This window comes from Panthera onca, chromosome C2 (assembly GCF_046562875.1).
Source record: "Panthera onca isolate mPanOnc1 chromosome C2, mPanOnc1 haplotype 2, whole genome shotgun sequence".
In the NCBI taxonomy this organism is placed as follows: Eukaryota; Metazoa; Chordata; class Mammalia; order Carnivora; family Felidae; genus Panthera; species Panthera onca.
In genome coordinates this window covers 132,015,252-132,027,738 of record NC_138347.1, presented here as the reverse complement: position 1 = coordinate 132,027,738, position 12,487 = coordinate 132,015,252, and the positions used below count along the sequence as shown (strand labels likewise).

Sequence of the window (12,487 nt, the reverse complement as noted above, 5' to 3'; positions counted from 1 at the left end):
GTTATTTAGCCATATGGTGTTTAATCTCCACATATTTGTCAATTTCTCAAATTCCTGTTACTGGTATCTAGTTTCATCCCTCTGTGGTTAAAGAACATATATGTTGGTATGTTTCTATCCTTTTAAATCACTGAGACTTCTTTTACGGCCTCATATATGGCTTGATCTGGAAAGTGTTCCACATGGACTTGAAAAGAATTTGTATTCTGCTACTGCTGGGTAGAGTATTCTATTAAAATCTGTTAGATCTGATTAGTTTATGTTGTTGATCAAGTCTTCTATTTTCGTTGCTGATCTTATACCTACTTGTTCTATCTGTCTATATCTACCTATATTGAAAGCAGAGTACTAAAGTCTCAACTATTGTGGAATTATCTTACTTTTCCCTTCAATTCTGTCAGCTTTTGCTTCATTTGGGGGATCCATTATCAGGTGCATGTGTTTGCAATTGTTTTGTTTTCCTGATGCACTAACCCTTTTACCATAATAAAATGTCCTTGTTTATCTATAGTAGCAATTTTTGTCTAAGGTTTATTTTTTCCAATATTAATATTGCTGTTCCAGCCCTCTTTTAGGTACTGTTTGTATGGTACACCCTCTTTAGTCCTTTTAATTTCAACTAATTCGTGTCTTTGGATCTAAAGTATAGCTCTTGTACATGGGTCATAGCAACATTTTTCTAGATATGTCTCCTGAAGCAAGGGAAACAAAAGCAAAAATAAACTATGGGGACTACATTAAAAAGAAAAAAAAAAAAAAAAAAGCACCTGCACAGCAAAGGAAATAATCAACAAAACTAAAAGGCAACCTCAGGAATGGGAAAAGATATTTTAAAATGACATATCCAATAAAGGGTTAGTATCCAAAATATATAAAGAACTTACACAACTCAACATACAAAAAAAACAAATAATGGGCAGAAGACATGAATAGACATTTTACCAAAGAAGATATACAGATGGCCAACAGACACATGAAAAGATGCTCAACATCACTCATCACCAGGGAAATACAAATCAAAACCACTAGGAGATATCACCTCACACCAGTCAGAATGCCTAAAATCAAAAACAAAAGAAACATCAAGTGTTGGTGAAGATGTGGAAAAAAAGGAACCCACATACACTGTTGGTGAGAATACAAACTGGTGCAGCCACTGTGAAAAACAGTACGGAGGTCCCTCAAAAAATTAAAAATAGAACTACCCCTATGGTCCAGGAATTGCACTACTGGGTATTTATCCAAAGAATATGAAAATACTAATACAAAAAGATATATGCAGCCCCATTTTTACTGTAGCATTATTTATAATAGCCAAAATATAGAAGTAGCCCAAGTGTCCATTGATAGATGAATGGATAAAGATGTGGTAAATATACACAATGGAAATACTACTCAATTCAAAGCATAAACTCTTCCAGAGAAAGACAATTACCGTACGATTTCATTCATATCTGCAACTTAAGAAACAAAATAAAAAAAGGAGACAAACCAAAAACAGATTCTTAACTATAGAGAACTGATGGTTACAAGAGGGGAGGTGGGTAGAGAGATGGGTGAAATATGCTGAAGGGGATTAAAGTACACTTAGAATGAGCACTAAAATATATAAAACTGTTGAATCACTGTAGTGTACACCTAAAACTGATATAACACTGTATGTTAACCATACTGGAATTAAAATGCTTTAAAATGAAAAAATAAATAAAAATAAAGTGTGTCTCTTGTAGACAGCACATAGTCATTTCAGGTTTTTTTCATACTTTCTGCCAAATCTGCCTTTTGATTACATTTATATGATTGTGAATAAGGCAGGATTTATGTCTGACATTTTGCTATTTGTTTTCTGTCTTACAGGTTTTGTTGTTATTCTTGTTGTATTCCTCCATTACTGCTATTTTGTGTGTTAAAAATATATTTTCTAGTATACCGTTTTAATTCCCTTGTTTCTTATATAACATGTTTTTGACAAGTTTTTTTCCCAGTGGTTTCCCTGGGAAATACATGTGACATCTAAAGATGATCAGATTAATACTAATTTCATTAATACATAATAACTTTGTTCTAATATCTCTCTGTTCCCCCCTCCCTCTTCTGTACTTTTATTGTCACACAAACTCTGTATATACCACAAGCCCATAAACACAGTTTTATTATTATTTATGTGGTCATCTTTTAAATGAGACAGCAGGTTAAGAGTTACAAAAATAATTTGTACTTGTATATTTATTTACAAATAGTATTTACCGTTATCAATGTTCTTTATTTCTTCATGTGGATTCAAATTACTGTCTTATGCCCTTTTCTTTCAGCACAAAAAACACCTTTTAGTATTTCATTTAGGGGATAGCTCCTAGCAGTAAGTTCCCTATTTTTATTTACCTTGGAATGTCTTAATTTGTCCTTTGTTTTTGAAGGGCAATTTTGCTGGATATAGAATTATCAGGGGCACCTGGGTGGCTCAGTCGATTAAGCGTCTGACTTCGGCTCAGGTCTCACAGTCTATGAGTTCGAGCCCTGCATCGGGCTCTGTGCTGACCGCTCAGAGCCTGGAGCCTGCTTCGGATTCTGTGTCTCCCTCTCTCTCTGCCCCTCCCCTGTTCATGCTCTGTCTCTCTCTGTCTCAAAATAAATAAAAACATTAAAAATTTTAAAAAGAATTATCAGCTGACAGTTTTCTTCTTTCAACACTTTCAATATGTCATCCCACTGACTTCCAGTCTCCATCATTTCTGATGAAATGTCAGCTGTTAATCTTATTGAGGGTCCCTCATATGTGATAAGTCAGTTTTCTCTCACTGCTTTCAAGATGCTGTCTTTCAACAGTATACTTATCATGTGTCTAATATGGCTCTCTTTCATTTTCATCACACTTGGAGTTCACTGACCTTCTTAAATGTGTAGATTAATGTTTTCCACCAAATCTGGGGAATGCTTAGCCATGTGTCTTCAAATATTCTTTCTGCTCCTTTTTCTCTCTCCTTGCCTTCTAGGACCCCTCCTATGTCTATGTTGGCATTCTGCAGGCCTATGGGGCTCTGTTCATTTTTCCTTACTCTTTTTTAGATCCTCTGATTGGATCATGTCAACTGATCTATCCTCAAGTCCCTGATTTTTTCTCTTGCCAGTTGAAATCTGTTCATCCTCTCATGTGACTTGAACTTCATTTATTTCCTTATTTTAGTTATACTTTTCAACTCCAGAATTTCTATTGATCACTTCTATCTTCTCATTGATATGTATATTTGGTGAGATATTTGTCTTACTTTGAATTCTTTAGACACAGTTTAATTCTTTGAACATATTTTTAATAGCTAATTTAAAATCTTTGTCTAACAAGTCTAAGATTACTGAGAAATAGTTTCCACTGACTGTGTTTTCCTGTGTATAGACCATACTTTCCTGTTTCTTTTCCTGACTTGCAATTTTTTGTTCAAAACTAGATATTCGGGGTGCCTAGGTGGCTCAGTCGGTGAAGTCGGACTCGTGATTTCTGCTCAGGTCATGATCTCACGGTTCCTAGGTTTGAGCCCCACGCTGGATTCTGGGCTGACAGTGCAGAGCCTGCTTGGATTCTCTCTCTCCTTCTCTCTCTGCCTTTCCTCTGCTTGTGAAGGTGTGCACTCTCTCTCTCTCTCAAAATAAATAAACATTTAAAAAAAAACTAGATAATCTAATTGACATGTAAACTTTGGAAATAATATTCCGAAGTTATTTATTTAGTGACTTTCCTGGACTAATTCTATAAAGTCTGTATCTTTTTCACGTGTAGCCACTAAAGTCTTTGTTGGGTTAACTTAGTGGTTAGCTAATGACTGGACAGACATTTCCCTTCATGCCTTAAAACAGTAAGTGTTCTAGCCTTTGCTGAGGCTCTCTGTGTTTGTGCACACCTTCCACAAAGCGGGTTACAACTCTGCCTTATCCTTCATTTCCTGCTTGTACAGAGTCTCAAGGTCAGCTAGAGGCGAGAACTCAGGAGCTTCTCAGTTCTTTCTTGGGCATGTGAACAACCCTACACATGCATGTGGGTATGAACTTTTCAAAGGCCCCTATAGACATCTCATTCCCTAATTCTTCCTTTTAAGTTTTTTGTTGGCCCCTTACAACCGGTAATGCCACCTCGGGCCACTGCAGTGTTAAACAAATAGCATTGATAATTTCAACAAATGTGCTGTGGGCATAGTTTTTCTCAAAGAACAAGATGAGCCCAGTGAAATAAAGACAGACCCTAAGAATGGAGCTTCCAACAAGCTGGCAGAAAGGTCAAAGAGTGACAATTCCCTAGAGATGGGGCTTTTAGCCATTATAACCCCTCCAAGCACAACGAAGCTTCTGGTTTTCATGGCTACCATAGTTGTTGAACTGTGAATTTCAAAATTACTGCAAAGCTTGATAAAGGGTTGGGCGGCTATTAGTTTTCAAAGCTACTGCACTGCTTGGTAAAAGGGGATAAAATTAGGGAACACATGGCTCAGTGTTGTGAGAATCAGCTGATTTTCGTGAATAACACTCTTCAAACTATTGCAGGACCTTTAATTTCTAGAGCTCTGGAAATGTTGATTTTGACAGTATCTACCAGTGTTCTATTTTTACGAAGGAACAGATTTTTAGAAATCCTTACTTTGTCATTCCAAAAACAGAAACCCTACATGGGTTCTTAAACCTACTTCTTAAACATATTTTCTCACACGATATATCAATATATTTCATCAAAAAATTCATTTCCACATCAGTTTTGTTTTTGCACCATCACTTATTTATCCAATTTAACCCCTACTGCTGAACCTCTAGTTTGTTTCTAATTTTTTTTTTTTTTACTGTTACAAAGAAAGCCATTCTGAACAGCCTTAAAACTAAATCTCTGAATTCATTCTTAGTTATTTTCTTAGGATATGGACATCATAAAGCCTTGAAATATATATATCGTCAAAAGCCCTCCATGGATGATGGATATATCAACTGCATTCCACCAAAGGGCACTCGCTATATGAGAATGCCCAATCGTGCCAGTTCGTTTTCTTATTACATTTCAGAGTCGCCTCTAAGTCCTTTCTTAAAACTTTCTTGGGGCGCCTGGCTGGCTCAGTCGGTTGAACGTCCGACTTCGGTTCAGGTCATGACCTCACGGTTTGTGAGTTCAAGCCCCACGTCAGGCTTTGCGCTGACAGCTCGGAGCCTTGGGCCTGCTTCGGATTCTGTGTCTCCCTCTCTCTCTGCTCCTCCCATGCTCACACTCTGTCTCTCTCACCTTCAAAAATAAATAAACATTAAAAAAAAAAACAAAAAAAACTTTCTTCTAGGGGTGCCTGGGTGGCTCAGTCAGTTGAGCGTTCAACTTTGGCTCAGGTCATGATCTCAAGGTCTGTGAGCTCGAGCCCTGTTGTCGGGCTCTGTGCTGACAGCTCAGAGCCTGGAGCCTGCCTCGGATTCTGTGTCTCCCTCTCTCTCTGCCCCTCCCCCACTCATGCTCTGTCTCTCTCTCTCTCAGAAATAAACATTAAAAAAAAAAAAAAACAACTTTCTTCTATTGCAGTCTGATGTAACTTGATTGGCTTCTTCTCTCTCCTTTTCTGACCATTCTCTTCCTGTCTCTGAAATTCGACTGGCAAAGACTAAGGCCTCTGGCATCCTCAGGGCTTTTATAGGCCTTTATGCTCCCTTTTCTTCAGAGTAGCCATACCACTCAAACACTTCAACCTCCAAACACTATCAGTGACTCTATATGTTACCCTAACACTGATAACTTCCTTGCACACCTCTCATATTGTATCAACTTTTCATTAAGACAGAACACCACTGAGATGTTTTATCATCACATTCAACAAGTACCAAATTCTTCAACCTCCCCCAAAATTGAGAAGTTAAATGAGCCAAAAATAGGGTAGTACAAGAAGGATATGGAAAATAATTTCAAATACTATAAAGGATTAAGTTTTTTAAAAATCTATGTGAAAGGTTAAAAACAACAAATTTCACAAACTAGTCCCCAAGGGACACACCAAAAGAGCCTAGATCCAGGTGACCTAAATCACCATTCATAATTCAGTGAGAAAGTCAGGACTGGGAAGTGGGTGGTCAGCCAACGTAATGCATAGGGGAAAAACCTCAGTAGTCAGAATGTACTAGTAACATTTCCTAAAAAAAAAAACAAACAACTTTTCCTAAGAAAAAAGAGGTTTGTTTCTCTTTCCCAGCCACCAGCTGTTCCCCACTTGGATCTGACAATAATAATGGCCTGCCTCTTCCCTAATCCTGTTCATGAAGGCATGTGATGAGGGCAACACATTCTGTTCCCTTCCCTTCCTCCCCACCCTGGAATGAAGCACCCCCAAGCCAAGGCCTACTACACTCCACAAATAAGACAGCAGGTGTTACAGCAAAGCAAGAGAGCAGCTGCATTCAGAGGAAATCCAATCTCTAATTATCATACTTCCTTTGGGACTATACAGTCAGCTAAACTGCCACATTTTCTGGGGTACCACTTTCTGAAATGTGACACCTGGATACTACTCCCTAAAATAGGACACTGGAATACAGAAGGCATAGCTCAGTAATAAAAATCATTTGGGAATTAACAAATGAGACTTTTGCAAAGTTAACCAATGATTCCAATTTCTTACTTGAGAGGTTTACACATGTCAAATGAACTTCCCCTCCTCATAAAATGGGCAATGAGGGACGCTTGGATGGCTCAGTCGGTTGGGCGTCCGACTTCAGCTCAGGTCATGACCTCACGGTCCGTGAGTTTGAGCCCCACATCAGGCTTTGTGCTGACAGCTCAGAGCCTGGAGCCTGTTTCAGATTCTGTGTCTCGCTCTCTCTCTCTGCCCCTCCCCGGCTCATGCTCTGTCTCTCTCAAAAATAAATAAACATTTAAAAAAAATATTTTTTAAAGGGGGGCAATGAATTCAACTGATGATGATATAAAAAAGATCATTTGAAAAATAATTATCAGAAGAGATATTTAACATACTAACAAAAATGCTAATAATGGTGGAAAAAAAATTTTTTAAATGATTGTAGGCAGGGGGAAGGCAGGGGTTTTCCACAAAGGACATTCTGGTATGGTGGCTACATGCCATGAGACTGGTTTAAGTTGCAGAGTGTATGTTTTTATTGGAACTCAGGAAATGGTTCACTTGAGATCTGTGTACTTCATAGCATATGAATTTATGCCAAACAAAAAAAAGAACTATAAACACAGACTGAACTCTAGCTAACGATATATAAATTGAAGTGTTTAGAGGAAGTGTACTGATATCTGTAAATTATTTTGAAATACATTTTAAAAAGATGAATTGAGAGGAGGATGGATAATTACATGACAACAAATATAGTAAAATTACAGAATCTGTGAGGCAAGAATATGAATGTTCTCTGTGAAACTTTTTAACTTTTCTTACAGGTTTGAAATTTCATAATAAAATGTTGACAAAAAATTGCTAAATGGAACCTGGGTTCTGGGATTCTGTTACTGGTTTTTAATTTATGTTCCGACCAATGCAATGCCAAGAAAGAATGAACATGAGAAACAATTAAGCATAGAGTAAAAATGCAGAGCTCTTTTAAAAAAATAAACACCACAAAACTGTATCACATTGTTCATTAAAGAGACAACTTTTGGGGTGTCTGGGTGGCTCAGCTGGTTGAGTGTCGACTCTGGATCTTGGCTCAGGTCATGATCTCAGGGTTCCTGAGACAGAGCCCCCTGTGCTGACAGCGCAGAGCCTGCTTGGGATTCTCTCTCACCCTCTCTGTCCCTCCCCCAGTCACGCGCATGCTCGCTCTCTCTCTCTCTCTCTCTCAAAATAAACTTAAAAAAAAAGGTCAACTTTTGACTTATTTTAGTTATCAAAGATACTCTGTTTGATGATTTTGTGGTTAACTGCGGTTGCCGAACTGATAACATGAAAAGCACCAGAGATATCTTTTTTCCACATGAAATTCAATTTTGACATCTAGTAGCTTTCTTTTCAGACCTAGACCAAACTAGGAACAGAACAAATATGAGTATGGTAAGAGTGACGGGGATGGAAATAGAGGGCTGGCAGACAGACTGCATAGCAAGTAGGGACACAACTACAAAAATGTACGAATCTAAATCACACTTATCAAAATCACATCAGCACAAACAGTTTTAGGGATTTCAAGTCATAACTAAACTCCATCTTGACCATAACAGCAGGGCAATGATACAGTGAGTGTTTTCCTTCCATGGCTAGCCATTCCATCATCTTTCACTTTTCTCTTCCTCATATTCCATCTAACCCATTTAGCAAAATTTGGGCTCTTTCATCAAAATCTATCCCAAATCCGATCATTTCCCACTACCTCCACCTCTTCTTGAATTACTATCATAGCCTCTAACTGCTTCAGTATTCTCAATACAAGAGCCACAGCAGTTCTGTTGAAATTTAACTCAGACCACGTTTCTCCTCTGCGTGGAACCCTCCAAAGGCTCCCATCTCATTCAGAGTAAAAGTCAAGAGTCCTTTACAATAGCCTACGAGGCCCTACATGATCTGGCCCCTCTCCCTCCTCCCTCTTGGCTCACTCTGCGCCAGCCACACAGACCTTTCTGCTGTTCCTCAAAACGTGCCAAACCATCTTTCTACCTCAGGGCCTTTGAAATCTCTCTTTCCTCCGCCTGGAATGCTCTTCCCGGAGAGATCCACACAACTCTTTCCTCCACCTGTTTCAGGTCTTTCCTCAAATGACATCATCTCTGGGAGGCAGTCTCCAATCAATTTATTTAAAATTCTACTCTACCCCACCCCCTACTCTATTCCCTATCTGTCTTCCCTCCTATATTTTTCTCTAATAACATTTTTTACCATGTAACATACTGTATGTTCTGCTCTTTTATACTATTTATTGTTTGTCACCTCTCACAAGAAGGAAAGCCCCATAGAACAGGTATTTGTGTCCCTTTATCACTGCTATATATCCCTGGTTCCTAAAGCAGCACCTGTCAGAGTGAGCACTCAATAAATATTTGTTGATTAAATAAATGGATTCTCCTCCCAAGCACGTATTACCTGGTAGTGGTGGTCTTCCCCTCCATCTTTTGACTATTCCAAATTTTCACTGTGCCATCATTTGAACACGTTGCAAAAAGTGAATGTTCATCAGAGACTCTAATTCGATTTACAGCAGATTTGTGTTCATGAAGATGTGCAACTAGCAGCCCTTTAGGACGCCACCCTAAGGAAAAGCAAAGGAGTACGTCTTGAACTATAGTTTACAAATACTATATTTCTCTCACCTCCCAGCTACAGTCACCAACAACCAGCATGAAACCAATCATAAGAACTAAACAAAGGGTTCCAAGAGCTAGCCAATACAGAGTGGCCTACTAGGCCACGACAGATACTTTTATCTACTGAGTAAGACATCCAAGATAGCAATGAAGTGTTGCTCAAAGAGCCTGAGAGTGACTGTACCTGGGGCCCTTCTGTAGTATCTGAAAAGGAACAATAGTCACTCACTACCTGGGAAAACCCTGACTACTTGCTCAACAGGCAGAGATAATGCTACCCTAATTTACAGAAATTGGGTCCTACGGAGGCAACCTGGTTCTTATAGTCTCAAAGACCCAGACCCATCATAATATAATGTGTGGCCTTGAGGTACTTATTTAAACTATCTGAGCTTCAATTTCCTCAAATGTAAAATGAGGGAATTATTACTGAACCCAAAGGATGGATATGGACAAACGAGATGTATAAAGTATCTAATATTGTGTCCCACATCCACAGTAAACACCCAAATGTTGATGTCTTCTCTACTTGCAATCACTTATTGTATGATATCAACATGTTAGTATAAATAGTATTATTAATTATAGCCCATGGACTTTCCAGTACTTTATGACATCTATGCACATGTTTTATTATGTATATTTTTGTGTATGATTTGTTTCTTCTAATAAATTATAGATTTGTTGAGGCCAGAGACCATGTCATACCCATTCTGAATCATTCACTGTATCTAGCATAGGTTCTTGCATATAAACAAATGTCTTCAATGTTTGAAGAGTAAACTTTTATATTTAGTTTAACATTTAATATTTAATATTAATCAATTTTAAAATAAAACAGAAAGCTATACTAAAGATCATCCTGTATTGGGGGGTGCCTGGGTGGCTCAGGTGGTTGAGCATCCAACTCTTGATTTTGGCTCAGGTCATGATCCTAAAGTTGTGGGATTGAGCCCCATGTCGGGGTCTGTGCTAAGCATGGAGTCTGCTTAAGATTCTCTTTCTCTCTCTCTCTCTCTCTCTCTCTCGCTCTCGCTCTCTCATTGTCTCCCTCCCTCTGCCCCTGCCCCTCTCCCCCGCTTGCACTCGCTCTCTCTCTAAAAAGAAAATAATAATAATAAAAGTAAATAAATAAAAGATCATCCTGTTTTGGGATTCAGCACAGTGCCTAATTAAGTAATACCAGTATCATTTTAGGATAAAATTATTTCTTTTTTACAAGAAAACAAAAATGAAAGCGAGACTCCTGCCAAACCTGGCTAATTCTAAGATAAAAAAAATATGTTTACCCTTGGACCTCTAGCTCACATGTGTGGGAAGAACAACTGAATGTGATTTTTAAGGAGGATACGCTAGATTTGAAAGTGATCGAAAACGCTTTGCCGTGAAGTCTAGATAATCTACCAGGCTAGACTGAACATTTCCCTCTAGAGAAAATCAATTTCACACAACCACTCAAGTGTGGAAAGAAAAAAATCAAAAGTCCAACAGTCATTACACATTTTTTGAACCTCAAAACTTGATACCTTTTCTGTGATTACTGAAGAAAAGGTATAGTTCCACATAAGTATAAAATGCTACTTATAAAGACATTCTGTTGTCAAATAAGTAGGCAGTTTGTGGTTAAGTTTTTTTGTTTTTAAAGCAGAGCTGGTATGTAACACTGAACTATATTACAGAAACAACTTAAACATTCCAGCACATTTTGCTAAAATTCGTGTGACCTGAGAGGCCACTTAACCACTTAATATTTCAATCTTTAAGTCATTTATGTCTAGGGGCGCCTGTTGACTCAGTTGGCTGAGCATCCCACTCTTGAATTCACCTCAGCTCATGATCTCACAGTTCGTGGGATCAACCCCTGTGCAGGACTCCGCACTGACAGCACGTGGGGCTCTGTGCCACGTCTGGGATTCTCTCTCCTCTCTCTCTCTTCCCCTCCCCACCCTCTCAAAATAAATAAACATTAAAAAATCATTTGTCTCTACCAGCATTCTCCCCAGAGTACACAATGGGAAGCACATGGGAATTCACATGATTTTTAAATCTCTAAGCATAAACACACTATGAATTTCTTCTCAGAGTTTTCAAGCTAAATTTTTATTATTAAAATCTGTATACAGACACTCACTAAAAATGTTTTTAAAATCTACAAATCTAGTATCAAAGACTAGCTCTAGCTCTACATTTATACTGGGAAAGTCTGTTAACATAGCTGAGCCACATTTTCATCTGAAGTATCTCTTAAATCTTCTCAAAATATAATAGTGTTTCCCCCAAATCTTAATGTTGATAATCACTTAGTGCTGGAGTTGTAACTGATTTTGTCTGCTTTTTAGAAGTACCCATTACTTTCCAAATGTTTTACTTTTCTAAAAGAAAATAGATGTCAGACCCTTCAGAAATAAAAACTGGAGCTTACCCCAGGAAGCCTGACATCCTATGAAAAAGTGGCATGACACTAAGTAGGCAGGTAAAACCTAGCACTATAAATGGGGAAAATGGATCACAGGCTGGAAACACTACATGGCCTAAATAAGACACTGCGAGTTGCCCTGACAGCTAAGAAGATCCAAACTCCACAAATGACTTAAAATTTCTCATTTAATGCTTCTTCCTCTAGGCTTTGAAGTGACAGTTTTGTTCTTACTTCCTGGTAATTAATTATCAGCACCCTGCATTAGACTCTAGGCTCCGGCACCCGGGCTAGAATACAACTACCCAGCAGCAGCACTCTTACCAGGTGGTGGTGGTTTGCTCTCCCATTCAGCATTTTCCATCATCTGCTTAGCTATCCTCTCGGCGTTACACTGCTCCCGCTTTTGCTGTATGAGCTGCTGAAGTTCCGTTTTACACGTTGTGATCCGAATCTGGTAGGTAGACGGTAAAATTGTACTACTTAAAACCTGTATTGTTGGTTTTCTATTTTGGACATTTGTCACTTCTGGAAGCTGCAAAACAGAATTATAAGTATGTATGTTATAAAGCAAAGTGTACTCGATGATAAAAACGTACTCATGTTCTCTTTTCGTTATATCAGCTTTTTTCCTTATTAACGTGCCAATTTTTAAATCCGTTTAAATATAATGACATTTGTTCAGTGAAAATCTCATTAAAATAAAGTTTAACCACAAGTATTACACTTCCAAACTTCTACATTATTAAAAAAAACTATCAGTATAGCAATAACATTAAACAAAAATCCACAGAATTTAAGTGAATAGA

The 12,487-nt window shown here is 38.1% G+C and overlaps 1 protein-coding gene across 2 annotated transcripts in view; it reads right to left on the bottom strand.

The window, feature by feature from the left end:
* Positions 1-12,487, bottom strand: part of PIK3R4 (phosphoinositide-3-kinase regulatory subunit 4) — a 198,833-nt gene that overhangs the window by 18,236 nt on the left and 168,110 nt on the right. For both annotated transcript variants that reach the window (XM_078432342.2, XM_060638652.3), the window contains 2 exons: positions 12,003-12,213; positions 9,042-9,207 (listed from right to left, as the gene is read on the bottom strand). In XM_078432342.2, the coding sequence (XP_078288468.1) occupies positions 9,042-9,207; positions 12,003-12,213 (377 nt within the window). The remainder of the gene's footprint in view (positions 1-9,041; positions 9,208-12,002; positions 12,214-12,487) is intronic.